General features: G+C 41.8%; 1 protein-coding gene across 1 annotated transcript in view; it reads left to right on the top strand.

Moving 5' to 3' along the window:
* MYO1H (myosin IH) overlaps positions 1–16982 on the top strand; it is a 121193-nt gene that overhangs the window by 24005 nt on the left and 80206 nt on the right. Inside the window, exons 6-9 of the mRNA XM_040358597.1 lie at positions 4543–4722; positions 4804–4902; positions 7065–7178; positions 11097–11168. Of these exons, the coding sequence (XP_040214531.1) occupies positions 4543–4722; positions 4804–4902; positions 7065–7178; positions 11097–11168 (465 nt within the window). The remainder of the gene's footprint in view (positions 1–4542; positions 4723–4803; positions 4903–7064; positions 7179–11096; positions 11169–16982) is intronic.

Genomic DNA, 16982 nt, shown 5'->3' with positions numbered 1-16982 from the left:
GATCCAGTAATGTCACGGACACTGGCGGGGCTTGCCGTGTCCATCTGAAGGGCTCCTTTGCTGTGCCTTCATATCTGCATGCCGACGGGACCTTACTATCTGCCACACGCAAGGGCTGTTACACTTCCCACTATCACTTCCCTCTATCAACCTGGGATTCTACAACCTTCCACTGGGAGTTGTGATAGTTCCCTTCATGGGACATCTACATGTGTGTTTTTTGTATCCTGCTATCCATTTTTCCAGTTGTTGGTAGCTGCACTGGGAATCAGCCTGCAAGGAGATCAGCTAAAAGTAGTTGGATCTGTATGTACGTTATAATTAATCGAAATTAGTCGATTAATCGATAAAAAAAACAAAACGATTAATCGAACAGAAAAATTTTGATCAGTAACAGCCCTAAAAAAAAAATATTTTTCTTCATTTTGGTTATAACATTTTGCAAATTACTGTAGTAATTTTTCTTCTTAAATTTTCTCCAAAAGTTATACTGCTGCATATCTTTGGTAAAAATAGCCCAAATCAGTGTATATTATTTGGTCTTTGTGAAAGTTATAGCGTCTACAAGCTATGGTGGCAATCATTAAAAATTGATCACTCCTGATGTACTGATGGCCTATCTCATTTCTTGAGACACTTAGGCCTCGTACACACGACCGAACATGTTTGCTGAAACTGGTCTGCGGACCAGTTTCCGCGGACATGTTCGGTCGTCTGTACGGCCGACTGGACCGGATTCCCGGCCTAGCGGACAGGTTTCCAGCGGACTAATGTTTCTTAGCATGCTAAGAAACATGTCCGCTGGAACCATGTCCGTCGGACATGTCCGATGGTCAGTACGACTCATCGGACATGTCCGCTGGGCCGGAATCCCCCTGCATGCATCGAAGTGATTCGACGCATGCGTGGAAGCATTGACCTTCCAGGGTCGCGCACGTCACCGCGTCATCATCGCGGCCAAGGCGCGGCCACGTCACCGCGTATCCTGTCTGCGGGGAATTTGGTCTGATGGTGTGTACAGCCATCAGACCAAATGATCCCAGCGGACATGTCCGATGAAAACGGTCCGCGGACCGTTTTCATCGGACAGGTCCCGTCGTGTGTACGAGGCCTAACAAGCCAGGAAAGTAAAAATACCCCCCAAATTACCCCTTTTTGGATTAAACACTGAGCCCCACCCTGCGCAAAGATTTTCATTAGCTTATGGGACAACAGCTTAAAGAGGAAGTAAAGCCGATTTTCTTTTCCTCTAAAAAAAAAACCTGCAAGAGAAAGGCATAATGAGCTCGTATGCTGAGCGTACTAGCTCATTATGAATGACTTACCTGAGATTAAGGCCCCAGAAGCGCTTCTCAGTGCATATCTAGGCTTACCTGTAGGTGCAAGTTGTAAGAGTGGGTTTACATTCACTTTAAGCACCAAAAGACTGAGGGTGAACTCACACATAGTATGGTGACAGGCATTTTACTGCATTGTAAAATGCCTGTCACCTCAAGAAAATTCAGAAAACAACTGTTTTCTGCGTGTCCCATTAACCCTGCAACACAGTACAGAGCTGTGCTAAAATGCAGACAGGTTGCATTTTATCCTAGTGCACTGTACAGAATCGCATGGCACTATAGAGCAGCATCATGCATCGCATTGTTGTGCAGCGACACAAATTAAGTGAATGAAGTGTACTTTTGTACATTTCAAATAAAGTTTGTACAAAAACAAAACCAAAAAGTGAGCTGTGTGTAATATGCTGAATTGTGCACCACACTGCCCCCCCACTGCAGTCAGGAATGGACGGATGCCAGAGAGGTAAAACGCAGTGTGAAATCGCCCTGAGAGTGATCATCACTGGGGCAGGTTAAATGATAGGTTAACCCTTAACACACACATGATAGTTAACACTGTGTGTTTTAACAAAAACATACACTGTTCACAGCATCTGCTGTTGCAATTATGAACTTTAGAAAATTAATGTCTGTATTGTTTGTTCTTATGCCCAGGCATGAATGTAATACATTTTACACTATGGAAGCTTCTTCACAGAGGCAAAGCTCTTTAATTTCTTGTTCGAGCATTCAGAGATTCAGCTTAACAAGTTTTGTATTATGTATTAATGAAACGAAAAGATAAGAATGAAAAAAATATTTTCAGAACATATATCAAAAAACAGACATACTGTAAGCCAGTGGTCCCCAACCTTTTTGGCACCGGGACTGGCTGCGTGGAAGACAATTGTGCCAAGGACCGGGGGGGGGGGGGTCACGATTTTTCGCGGGCAATGGCTGGTGTTAGCGCTTCAATCATCACGACACCATGCTTGATAGGGTGTAAGGATGATTGAAGCGCATTATTTATATTATTACATTGTAGTAATAAATTAAATAATTCAACTCACCATAGAATCAGTGGGAGCCCTGAGTGTGTCACCTGCCACTGTCGCCTGCCACCAGATGTGGATAGTCACTTGCCACGTTGCCTGTCACCAGATGCGGAGTGAGTGGAGCGCCCCTTATGGTATGTCAGGCAGACAGCTGATGGGGTGAACTACAAGTCCCAGCACACTTCCCCTGTACTCCCACACACAGCTCATCTGTCACTGATGACGTCACATCTCTGTGGGATCGCCCCTCTGGATGTAGCAGGGTGTCTCCCTCCTCATGCTGCAGCCGGTCTCACCTGGCAGAGGGAGAGTCCGGGACTCCTTCGGCTATCACTCTCTGGCTCCACCCTTCTGCCATTCCTGATTAGCTGTTCGGGGGGGGGGGGGTACAGGCAATCTGCTCCGCTGAACAAGGAAATGTTTTCACACAGCGTGGAGCCGCAGGAGAGCGGTGATGCGGGGCGGGCAGTATGAGATGATGTTATCTCTCTGCTCCCTGCGGCACCTCCGACACTAAGACAGAGCACTGGCTTTGAGGTCAGGGGGCGGAGAGAGATATCATCTCTGCCTGCCCGCTCGCTCGCTCGTTTCTTCCATCCACCCAGCGCTCTCATGCCGGCAGCCTGCACCCACGGCCCGTCTGCAGAAGGGCCGCGGCCTGGTAGTGGGCCGGGGACCAGGGGTTGACGACCTCTGCTGTAAGCAACATAAAATAAAAGGGTTTTTAAAGGCAAAAATACTCTAAGTGGACCTAAACTTTTCTGAGTCATATGACCCTCCTTCACTGCCGCACCATCTGCAGTCTAAGGCCTCGTACACACTGTTCCCAGGAGAGAGTGGGGACCAGTGATGGCGCGCTGCAAGGCTTCACTTCCTGATTCCGTCACCGAGCATGGCAGCGGCAGCATCCGAGGACCGAGCGATTGCTCAGTCTCGTCTGCCGACATCGCGGGCGCGCTGGACAGGTAAGTGTTCATTTTTTAAAAGTCAGCCGCTGCAGTATTTGTAGCTGCTGGCTTTTAAAAAAAAAAAATTCAGGTGGACCTCTGCTTTAAGGGGTTAATCTTCTACATTGTGTAAAAAGGCTCTTTGATCCTGTATTCACAGATCCTCCCCCTCCTGCAGAGTTTCCCTTGGCAAGGCCATATAATAAACAGTCAGAGTAGTAAAGCTGCACATGATCAGTTTGGTCTCTATTGCTGGAGAAAATATTTCCTGTTTGAGTTGAGCTTTTCAGGTCCCATGATATTGACATCACAGATGTGGGTGTGTATACAGATCCTAAATGACAGCCCAGTGCCTCCCTCCTTCTCCATGTCCAGCAACTAAAAAAGAACATGGTGGGTGGCATGTCACATCAATATTGATGGCTGCTCCGACCTCCCATAACACCATGGCTATAGTGGAAATCTCCTTCTACCTGAACACCCAGCACTTGGGCAGACCCTGCAGTTTATCACGTGACCATGGTATACAGATCAGCCAAAAAAGGTATGTAGTGGCAGTTTTTTTATGTAAAAAATATGATTTATAAGTTGTGGGCACTGCAGGGGGGGGGGGGCTGATGAACTACTTTCTTATTACTGGGTTTAGTAATATTTTGATCCCTATTTAAAATATGTGAATATGTACTGTAAATACTTTAGTGTCCATAATCTGGATACAAGTGCACTTTAATATGTATTGTGAATACATATGAAATGTTCAAAATGTATGGCAAAGATAATCAGGAGTCTCTAAGTAATGAAGGATTGGGAGAGTATTATAAATTTATTGTACTTGTATGTGATATGTTCATACCAATGTTTATATTTTTTTTAAATGTAGATGTTTATTGCATAGTGGTGTTACAATTCAGTTTGAAACTGGACTAAAATGTTGTTTGATCTAGGTAATTCCTAAAATAGGCAACAAATATTCCAATCTGCAATGCACTTTAGTTTTATCATCAATGCAATGAGTGGGCCTGCCTGAATAGATATTATTGAAACAGATTGTTAGGTAGATCTTTACTCTACAGAGCTGTTGTTAATATTTTGTACAGATATTGTGCAATCTGATTGTACCGAGTTTGCTGCTGTTCTTGGATTAGGTATATTGAACCAATATTGTCATTAGCAAAGACTTTTTTGGAATTTGTAAGCATTGTGTTGTATCTTAATTTCCAGGGAGCACCAGCTGGAGGTCACATACTTAGTTATTTAATAGAGAAGTCTCGGGTGGTCCATCAGAATAATGGGGAGAGGAATTTTCACATCTTCTACCAGTTATTAGAGGGAGGTGAGGATCATCTTATACGTTGGCTGGGTCTAGAGCGTAACCCAGAGCTTTACAGTTACCTTATTCAGGTAAGGACAGAATCTGCAGGCGTTTTGTAAAGCGGTATTTATTTTAAATATCACAGGAAATGTTTGTGCTTTTTCCCCCAGGGAGAGTGTGCCAAAGTAAGTTCTATCAGTGACAAAGCCAACTGGAAGCTAGTCCGCAGGGCATTTACCATTATTGAGTTCACAGAAGCTGACATAGAGGTAAGAAGCCTATACCCATGGTATGCCCACTTATGCACTAATAAATGTACTAAAAAATGCACAACACACAATACTTTCTTTCCAATGATGCAGTAAACAAAAAGGCAACATTGTATTCTGAATCATTCTTCATGTTGTAGATGTAGCACTCTGGTGTTTAGGCAGGGTTGCTAACAAATTTATTGTCCTGGCTAATTGTTAGGAGATCCACTGACTTCTCACTAATTCTGGAGTTGCTGCACTTTTCTCTTCTGTTACTAGGTGGAATTGTGGTTGGTGACATTAGATCGACAAGGGCATAGCAAGGACAGATCATGAATGGATGGGGTGTCTAAGCCAATAGGCAGGGGTTTCTTTAGTCCCTTGGCCTGCTGGAAAAGCCTATTTATTTGGGTGGAGTCAGGTGGTTGGGGTTCTGTGCCACCTGGACGGCTGTCTGGGTGGATGTGTGTTATGTTGTCCCGTGCTGCTAGGCTGGAATCCTAAGGCCTATCCTGGGGACACCTGGCTGCTAGGCTGCCTAAGGCCTATACAGGAGCAGGAGAAGCAGCTTAGGGTTGGGACTACAGGATTGGAGTCCAACCAAGTTGTGAAGGTTGCGCCGGATGGGGAACCAGTTGTGACAATTGCCACTAAGGGACCATCCATCTTTTTACTGGAGACGACAGTGATTAAGCTTGAGCAAGTACCAGAGCAGTCTTCTCACCAGCCGGCGACAGTGAACTCCCACGCCATAAGACTGAATGCTGTCATAAAATGAAAAGGTGCTTCAACAAAGTACTAGTTTAAGAGTGTGCATATTTGTGCAACTACATTATTTTAAGCTTTTTTATTTATTTTTTCCCCTTTAAAGTTTTCAGTTTGTCTTTAATCGAACTGCACAGAGTATAGGTCATATTTTTAGCACCCTTCTAGTTAGTGCAGATTGCAGAGGAGCAGGGGTTGATTGCTCTATCCTGCTCCGTGTTACACAGGTTAATTGCCTGTCTGCTTCCCCCTGCATTCTGGAATATTCTAGAATTACAGTGGGAGGAAGAATGGGAGAACAGCTTAAATATTTATGGAAACCCTGGCAATCCAGAAGGTAGTCATACAGCCCTTAATAAATCTGAAGCAACAGAACAGGTCTTTGGATCCTGGGCGAGCTCTGTCAGAGGAGTCCCCCGCCTGAGAGGCTCTGTCCCTCTAGGCATTTTACAGAGAAGCTGTGTGGACTTCATTAAAGTGGAGGTTCACCCTATAAAAAAATTCTAACACTGCATCCAGCCCAGTTGTGCATATAAAATGACACTGACCGGTGCGCAGGCGCCGAATAGAGCCGAGCCGACCCAAGCTTCCTTCAGGAAGTCGTGACGCGTTGTGTGCGCCATCGTTTGGCATGTCAATCAACTGGGCTGGATGCAGTGTTAGAATTTTTTTATAGGGTGAACCTCCACTTTAAGGTCCCAGCCTTAGCTAAGGCTGGGGGCCTATCCTCTAAAATCATTCAGAAGGTTGACAGCTGATGACCCTGAGGCTTTTGAGTACTGGCCCATGAGTCCTGTGCCCTAGAGACTGTATATAGCTACCAGTTACACAGAGACAAGTCAAAAGCCCTTCGCTTAGCAAGTAGTGACTTTGAGGAAGTTCCCTGCCAGCATAGTGAGAAGTGTTCTCAGTTACTTCAGTTCTTGGGTATCCCACCCCCCCCCCCCCCATACCTATCCACGTTTTACTCATCAAATACAGTACAAAATATACCCCTAGACTGTTTTATTGCACCAGAAATTGAGAAGAAAATATTGTGTGCCTGGCTGTGTGTGAATTAAGTGGGGAAACCGGACTGCCCAGTTGCAGTGGCTCTTATGGAGATGTTGTACCCATTAAAGATGGAAAAATTCTGAAGTGCTTTTTCATGATCTGATTATTTTACATCTCAAAAAACTGGCATTTTTAAAGGGTGTGTAGACTTTCTTTCCACTGTATATTTAATCCTACAACTGAACTATACAATTCACCAAATAAGAGAAAGTGGCAAATGTAATGTGTTGTCTAGATATAGAATAGAGATAGATATATCTAATGTCCAAATTTATTAAATTCCGCTAGTTCAGAACACATTTATTTCAATGCAACTAAGCCATGATAAATGTATTTTTTTTCTCTTTTGCTTCCTATTCTAGAATCTTTTTGGATTAGTGGCCAGTGTCCTGCACTTAGGTAACGTAAAGTATGAGGAGGACAGCCATGGGCATGCCATAATCAAGGACGGCACACAGATTCGATGGATTTCTAAGGTATTCACAGTGCATGCAATACATTGTATTTACCTAGAATTTATTCTTTTAAATAAGTGTTCGGGATAATAAAAATAAAAAATAAAAATAGGGCCAATAACCTTGTGCATTGCCTTTTTTAATTATTAAAAATAATAAAACAACCAAAACATGCTTAGAAAAGCCAAAGGGCAACAAAGGGATTTCAAGCTTTTTAAAACATTTTCAATTTTTTTTTTTTTTTTGGTTAGTTAGTGGCTTATCTTAGCCTTTTTATAATTTATTCCGATCATCAATTTATGAGACTAATTACCCTCTGCTCTTGTTTCATTTTGTTTGTAAGCATATATACTACATTTGTTTATTTTATTAGTTGATCTTCCATTACTGATTAATTCATATTGTGCAAGTACTGAGTTATGATTTTAGCACTGACCTTCTGACATAATCATAATATGCTGAACAACTGCCTATTAATCCAGAAGGTGCACCGTCCTCATACCCGTTCATGTGCCTATTTATTTATCTATACTATTATAAATATGAATATTGTTCTATTAACACAACAATCAATATAATAAATGTAGTTATTCTGTAATAGAGAATTGTTCTATCGGCACTTCAGATAAAATGAGCCACTTCAACTGCTTTCAGGCTGCCCTGCCTACAGTATTTGCATCTTCCCAGAGCCTAGGTTAAGTATGCGTTCTGGCTGCTACCCAATACAGGATGCTGGTGTTTCTGGCAAGCAGTTGGCGTGTATTCCAGAGTGGAACGTGGAATTGAGTGTGGTGTGTGGATTGCGCTACCCTGGTGGTTAATCTAAATCCACCTACTTATGGGTACTATTTACAATTATTAGCCCCAATACCTATCACCTCTATTGACAAACCACCGAATATATGTGGATATATAAATGTGTACCAAGTGCTTATATACAAATATTCTACTCAGAAAAATGTAGAAAACACATACATATCTGTGCAATATCTGTGCCATATACGTATTGAATAGTGCTCTTAAAAACGTACATTCCTCTATATCAAATTTAGGGAATCCTTACCACAAAAACAAACAACTTTTGCAATAACCACAACAAAATATATAATGTATATGTGAAGAAAATGACAATTATGTGGAGGATTTCTAGGTTGATCCTCTTCCCTTTAGAGTCCCAATATGATGACCAATTGCTCATAAAATGATTATTGCTTCTCCTGTTAGACGTTAAAACACAAGGTGATATCACCACTTCTGTGATAGTCCCATCACCGTACAAAATGGCCACTCACCAGATCTCATTTAATAAATGCCTCTGGTTCATTCCCGGGATAACCACTCCTCTTATGCGTTTCCAATAACTGCCAGGTGCCTTGGGTATACTAGTATGGTCTCTCTTTTTCTACAAAAGCTCACAGAGAAAGAGTGCCCCTCATAGTGTAGTATGTAAAAAAATATTTATTTGTTAAAATGTAAAAGCAGGTATTGCACTCACATTTTATTGTGCCCATATGCCGGCACCAAGCTTCTCCTCAGCCGTGTATGCAAATATATGAAGGATAAAAGTCGTTCCTCTCGTGTTCCCCCTACACCTATCTTGCTATCAGCGCCATGGTCCAGTAGATGTCAGCAGCCTCTACGCGTTTCGCAAGGTATATTGCGTCCTCGGGCTGCTGACTAATACCCATGACTAAGTCACGTGACGAGTGACGATACATGTGGGGGAGGAGCCTACAGTGACAGACCATCGGATGTCTATCCCGAGTGAGGAGTTCACTTAAACTGAGCGACAACATACCCTGTCTATAACATAAGCGAGGATACGTGAGTGCACTAAGTGCAGCCTTTATCCACATTAGATATGTGCATTCCCGTTCGTACGAATGTTATTTTCGTACGAAAATGTTCATTTTCGTACCCGCAGAATAATGTGTACATACGAAAAAATTAAAGCACCAAAATACGAAAACGACGGGATTACGAATGAGTCGCATAACGAACAACCGCAAATACGAACGAACGATCTGACGAAAATACGACAAAACGAAAACGGCAAAAGAACGAAAATTACATCTATAACAAAAGATTTGCATTCTGTATCCTGTTTGAATCCCCTCTCTGCTCATATCCTCAGCCGCATGTCCACATGACACCTACAACAAAAGATTTGCATTCTGTATCTTGTTTGAATCCCCTCTCTGCTCGTATCCTCAGCTGCATGTCCACATGACATCCACAACAAAAGATTTGCACTCTGTATCTTGTTTGAATCCCCTCTCTGCTCGTATCCTCAGCTGCATGTCCACATGACACCTACAACAAAAGATTTGCATTCTGTATCCTGTTTGAATCCCCTCTCTGTTCGTATCCTCAGCCGTATGTTCACATGACATCCACAACAAAAGATTTGCACTCTGTATCTTGTTTGAATCCCTTCTATGTTCGCACCCTCAGTCGTATGCTCATATGACATCCACAACAAAAGACATACACCCTGTATTTTGAATTCCTTTTTTCTGTTCGTATTTTGGATTCAACAGAATGCAAATCTTTTGCCACAGATGTCTCATGAACACACGACCGAAAACACCAAAAGAAAAAGGGACCCAAAACACAGAATGCAAATCCCTTGCCACAGATGTAATTTTCGTTTTTTTGAATGGGCAGTGAGTGCAGTTAGCAGCTTCTCTTTTGTGCTGAGTAGTACAGTAAAGCCAAATAAACTTTTCTGTGGATTTTCATCTGAAGGGAGATCAGTTGGCCAGACTTTTGAACCCAAAAATGGTTTTCTGATGGAGTTTAAAAACTAACACATTTTCGGAGAACGAACGGAAAACGATTGTTTTTATGTTTGTTGTTAAAAAAGTCTGACCAAGTGTATGGGGCTTAACAATCGTTAATATGGATGAGCCGCGTGTTGAAAGTGCCGCGAATCCCGCGATATATTTACAAAAGTACAAAATGACGAAAATCCTTTTTCTGTTCGTATCTTCAGTCGCATGCCCACATGACATCCACAACAAATTGTCATAGATGTCACACGAACACACGACCGAAAACACGAACAGAAAAAGGAATCCAAAACACAGAATGCAAATCATTGACGAAAATTCACGAAAATTATTGTCTAACAAGTAACGAACATGAATTAAACAGAATAACGAACCATCCCGCATGTACGAAAATAAAACAGTAAAAAAAATACGAAACGATCGGAATACGAAAAAATCTCATCGTACGAAAAAAGAACGGGAACGAACAGGAAAACGGGCGTCTTACGGAAAACGAACGGAAACAAACCTACGGAACGATACGAAACAGAACAAAAAAAAAACGAAAAAAATTCTGTGCAAATGTCTAATCCACATCTATATGGTACAATATTGCGCTATGTTTCCTTTCCTCCTCTTTTGCATGTGACTGAATGAAACTGGAAACATCTGATCGCTGCTGGAGGTTGTTGTAACCTGATCGCATTGAAGTGAGAGCTTGGCAATTAGGGAAGGATCACTGCAGACTGGCTGATTCAATCATCAGGACTTTTTCATGATCTACTCACATATTTTAAGAGTTTCTGCACCAGGTTTTTTTTGCTTGATTGTATATGTACGATTCACATTGTACATGAGTTAATACGAGCGCATCAGTATTTATTCATCAGTCCAATGTACCAACTTCCTTCGAAGGCTGCAAAAGTAATCTACAACACACCTCATACAGTATCTGTGCTTGTATCTCATTATTACTATTCCAATGTTTAGTACAGATTACATTCTAACATAATTTTTGCTTAACTGAGATTTCCAATAATTGCATGGAATGTATGTAATAAACAACAACATGCATTATGCATTTGTAAGGTGACTGTGCTAATGGTGTCTCTAAAAAAAACAAAAGCATCTTGTATTACATAACACTTTATTGGGTTTCTTTACACAGCTTCTTGGGGTTCCCCTGTCTATTTTACAAGAAGCATTAACACATAAAAAGATTGAGGCAAGGTCAGAACAGGTATGTCTTTTTTTGTGTGATAAATACAAAAATAGTGTGGGTAAACAACATTTAACAAAGGGGTTGATTTACTAAAATGGGAGGGTGCAAAATCTGGTGCTGCTTCCACCTTCAACTTTTTCAATTAAAGTGTAAGTAGACCCTCCTATTGTTTTCAGGCAAGGAAGCTGCCATCTTTGCCTCTGTTTAATCTACAACTGCTAAAATGCTGCACATGTGATCAGCTATGACACCAGCCATTGGATGGTTTGACAGTTTGGTTGAGACCACAACCAAACTGGGAAATGAAACTGCTTTATGGATGGGTTTACTTCCACTTTAAGCTTTGACAAAAAAAAAAAAAAAATGGAAGCTGATTGATTTCTATGCAGAGCTGCACCTGATTTTACACTCTCCAGTTTTAGTAAATCAACCACAATGTCATTTATCTTATGGCCCCTTTCACGCAATCGGCCCGCAAAGATGTGCCTGTCCGTTTTTCAGGCGGATCTGAGCAGGCCACAAATTGACCTGTATGGGCAGGCGGATGTCAGCGGAGATGTTTCTGCGTGTCACCCGCCTGCTATCCGATACGACAAGATCCGCTGAAAACAGATGGATGGCGATACGTTTGCCATCCGTCTAGTGGATCAGATGGAATCAGATGAAAAATGGACATGCTGTCCATTTTCATTCGATCTTCCCATAGAGAACAGCAGGGCTCTGACAGGTCCATCCCTGCACAGTGAGTAAAGAGGGACCTGTCAAAAATTTACCTTTAAAAAAAAAAAGACGGACCTGTCATTCCTCCTGCTCAGCAGGAAACAACGGAGCGTTCCCCCGCTGAGCTAGCGGAGTCCGCTGAGCAGATCTGCCCCGTGTGAAAGGGGCCTATGATGATTAACCCTGAAAGCCTCTAGAAAAATATAGATAATAACATTGGTAAATAAAAGGCATTTAAACCCAGGCCTTGACCCTTTACTAACTATATGTTTGTATTTTGTGTTTTCGTGATTGTTTTATGCTCAAATATTGTGAGATTTTAGCTACAAATTGAGAGTTTAACAAAGTTTCAGTTAATGCACAGGTTAAAGAGGTTGTAAAGGTAGTGCTCACAATCACTGCCAGCCCCTCTGCTAGGATAACATGTAGTATACCGTGTATGTCATTTTTTTTAAAATAATTTTTCTAAATACCTTATTTCTCCTCGCTAATCATCGGTCACGTGACCGCCCATTGCTCTCTTCCTCTGATGTATGTACTACAGAGGGAGGGGCCAAGATCTCCCTCTGTAGTCTGCCGGGCAGTCACATGACCTCCCTCTGTAGTACTTACATCGGAGAAAGAGAGGGACAAGTAAGGCACAGGGATGATTATAGTCTTCCCAATCAGAAGATCGGCAGTAAAACACTGACTAGAAATCCATGATTTCATCATACAATACGATTTAGACTGCCTCTTTATCACAGAAAGCTGGCTCACAGCCGACTGTAACACCATTCTGGGAGAACTGGTGCCTGAAAACTATCGTATTATAACTGAAAACAGAGTGGGGCAAAGAGGAGGAGGCCTGGCGGTTATCCACAAGACTCACCTCGCGATCACCAAACCAGCCCTTCAAAACCCACTCCAATTCATGGAAACTCTCACTCTGCAACTGCAAACCAATCCCCAGGAAACCGTCCATATTCTACTCTGCTATAGACCACCAGGTCCAAAATCGCAGTTTCTCTCACCTTTGACAGAGTTCATTTCCACTTATACCCTAAACAGCAAACATCTTCTGCTGCTCGGGGATTTCAACCTCTGGGCCAACTCCACACAGGATCCAGTTGCTGACGCCTGCATCGACCATTTGGAACGATTAGGGCTGCAACAACTAGTAAGTGGGCCCACACATGCGTCAGGTCATACGCTCGATCTTATTTTCAGACAAGACCTGGAAATAAACAATCTGAAAAATGAGCCGTTACCATGGACTGACCACCATGTAATTAAATTCATAATTACCAAAAACGCCCCCTTAACAAAAAGATTAAAACCGGTGACAACGCACTGGACCAGATCTCTGAAGAAACTCCATTCGGAACTCTTCAAAACTACATTAGGGAAAAAAATAAAAACAATCCAATTACATCAAACTGCCACAGAAACTCTGGATGCCATCAACACAGCTCTACTACAGTCAGCTGACTTGGTAGCGCCAAAACGCAAAACCTGCATCCGAAAAAACAACGCCAGCTGGTTTAACGACCAGCTGTCATTGCTGAAGCAAGAGCGCAGAAGAGCGGAAGCCGCCTGGAAAAGAAGCTCTTCAGAGGAAAACCACGCCATTTACAAGGCAATAACAAAAAAATATCACAAAGAAATCTTTAAAGCCAAAAAAATAAATTTTTCCAATGCCATCACCAATGCCCTAAATCGCCAAACTGGTCACCCAGACCATGAATCCAGTCTGTCTTGAAGCCCCCAATTCCGATTCCCAAGAATTTTGCAATGAATTATCGGATTACTTTGTTAACAAAATTGAAGATATCCGTGAAAGCATGCAGCGAAACCGTACTCCCATTAAACCCCCCTCAATCACTCGCCCAATACCCACATAAACTCACCGCAAGCAACAAAGTTCACGCTTAAACCCATCCCCATTGAGGCGACCAACAATATCATCGGTACTCTGCGAGACAGCACAGCGCCTAATGATATCAGCCCCACCAAACTGCTGAAGGAATGTGCCAATATCCTGGCACCTTCTATCACGCAGCTTATAAACCAGTCCTTCAAGGAAGGCAGGGTGCCCTCCCAATTGAAACAGGGCATAATAAAACCCATTTTAAAGAAACCCTCCCTTGACCCCAAAGACCCAAAACACCGTCGCCCCATAACAGGCCTAAACGTCTTCTCCAAGGTAATGGAGAAAGTAGTGGCACAACAGCTGCAACAGCATCTAGATTCCCATAATTTGCTCGATCCTTTTCAATCGGGTTTCCGTCCAGGTCACGGGACAGAAACAGCACTGCTTAAAATATGGGATGATGTTCTCGAGGCCGCAGACGAAGGAGAATCTTGTCTTCTGGTACTGTTGGACCTAAGCGCAGCTTTCGACACGGTAGACCACAAACTACTACTAACTCGGCTAGCTGAAGTTGCCAGAGTCGCGGAATGTGATCTATCCTGGTTCTCCTCCTTTTTGGAAAACCGATCACAAATAGTGAAATTGGGACCTTTCACTTCTGAAAAACGCACAGTGTCATGCGGGGTCCCGCAAGGATCCCCCCTGTCGCCGGTACTATTCAACATCTACCTCCGCCCTCTCTTTGAAATCATCAGTAGCCAAAAGCTACTTTACCACTCTTATGCAGATGATACACAACTGTACTTTCGAATCTGCAACAAAAAGGATCATCATCTCGGTTTAGAGAATTCCCTCTCTTTGATAGAAAACTGGATGACAAAGAGTTATCTTAAACTCAACGGATCGAAAACAGAACTTCTCCTGTTTCAAGCCAATCGAAAGAATCAACTGGCAACAACTTGCACACCCCCGCCCATTCTGGGCCAAATCATCGCCCCTAGCACCAAAGTCAAAAGTCTCGGAGTCATCTTCGACACTTACATGACAATGGACGCACAAATAGGGTCAGTAGTCAGCGGATCGCACCATCTGCTGCGCCTACTACGTAGACTTATTCCATTCATTCCCAAAGAAGACATAGCAGTCGTGGTGGGAACAATTGTGAACTCCAGACTGGACTATGCAAATGCCCTTTACCTCGGACTCCCTAAGTACCAAATCACCCGTCTGCAAGTCGTTCAAAATACGGCTGCTAGACTGGTGACTGGGAAAAAACCATGGGAATCAATCTCACCTTCACTGAGATCCCTTCATTGGTTGCCAGTAAAAGACAGAATTACTTTCAAAGCACTCTGTCTGACGCACAAATTTGTTCAAGGAAATGCCCCCCAATATTTATGCGAAAAACTAAAAGCTCACAACACCAATCGCGTTTTGCGATCCACCAATCAAAATCTACTCCAGATACCCAAAGCCAGATACAAGTCCAAGGGAGAACGAAGATTTGCGCTCCAGGGCCCCAGACTATGGAACGCTTTACCAACCAGCATTCGGTTGGAGGAGAATCACCTGACCTTTAGGAGAATGATCAAAACCCATCTCTTTTAAAGAGAAATGGACAAACGAGCGCCCAGAGGCGATTTAGTTCGCATGTGCTGCGCTATATAAGTTTCTCACTCACTCACTCACTCACTCAGACTTTCTCCAGCAGGTGGATGAAAGGGCAGGTCCTCACCAACAGTCCCCAGCACATGGGATATGAAGGCTCATAAATAGTGGAAAAATGAACAAAAACACTCCATAGTGAAGTACTGTAGAATCGCGGGTTTAATAAAAGTTGGGTTGCACTTACAATTAAGTTGAGTTAAAATGGCATGGAATAGACGGAAAGCAGCGTTTTCATCCGATCGAATCCTGTCAGCTGGTCTCCATGTGTGTGTGTATCTCTTTCGTATACGTGATGACGTTCCACGCAAAATCCGGCCGTTCCTACGTACGTTTCGTCGTAAATGACGTCGTCGGGGATAGGCCAATGGTGTATGCGTCATCACAAGGGCCTTATATAGTGCATAGACACCATCTTAACTAGTGGCAATAACTAAGGGCAAAAGGAAAGGACATGGAACACACTGGAGGGCGTTTAAGTAAAGTAAATAGACGCTGATGGAAAGTGGATTGAAAGCAGATGACTGCCATCTTGTGGTAAAAAAGGAGAAGAGTCACACAACATTAGGAGCCAGCATTAGGAAAGGAAGGGAAAAACACTGCATTACACGTATTAATGGAATAAAAAATATATAAAAAAATATATATAAATATATATAAAATTTCCCTATATATATATATATATATATATATATATATATATATATATATAAGACAAATACAACCCATATAAAAGAAGATTGAATTAACAATCAGATACAGCAATAAAGTTATATTCTCAATACAAGTTATAAAAGCCATAACAATTCCCTATTAGAATTAGTCAAAATAAAGGAATTGAGTGAAAAATAAAATAAAAAAATAATAAAAAACAACAATAAAAATTTGAATTAGAACAATGGGGGGAAACTACGCATTACAAATTGTGTGGGAAAACCTCGTCTAACGTTACCACGTTGGTAACGTTAGACGAGGTTTTCCCAAACACAATTTGTCAAAGCACTATGCGAAATACCATAATAAACAAATTAACGGGACCCTCTTTCTCCCCATTGAAAAGTTAAATGCCCCTTGGAGGGGTACGAATAAAGTGCGTTCCATATCCAGGTTAGAGACACAGTGGATTTTTAATATGAAGAGTTTTGTCCCTTTTGGGTTGAACGTAGAGTGGGATATTAATTGCTTTCTCAGTAATGCGTAGTTTCCCCCCATTGTTCTAATTCAAATTTTTATTGTTATTTTTTATTACTTTTTATTTTATTTTTCACTCAATTCCTTTTTTTTGACTAATTGTAATAGGGAATTGTTATGACTTTTATAACTTATATTGAGAATATAACTTTATTGCTGTATCTGATTGTTAATTCAATCTTCTTTTATATTGGTTTTATTTGTCATATATATATTTATATATATATATATATATATATATATATATATATATATATATATATATAGGGAAATTTTATATATATTTATATATTTATTATATATATTTTTTATATATATTTTTTATTCCATTAATATGTTTAATGCAGTGTTTTTCCCTTCATTTCCTAATACTGGCTCCTAATGTTGTGTGACTCTTCTCCTTT

This window comes from Rana temporaria, chromosome 1 (assembly GCF_905171775.1).
Source record: "Rana temporaria chromosome 1, aRanTem1.1, whole genome shotgun sequence".
NCBI classification, from domain to species: domain Eukaryota; kingdom Metazoa; phylum Chordata; class Amphibia; order Anura; family Ranidae; genus Rana; species Rana temporaria.
Note: the sequence above shows the minus strand (reverse complement) of the source record. Positions and strands in the feature narration are given on the sequence as shown.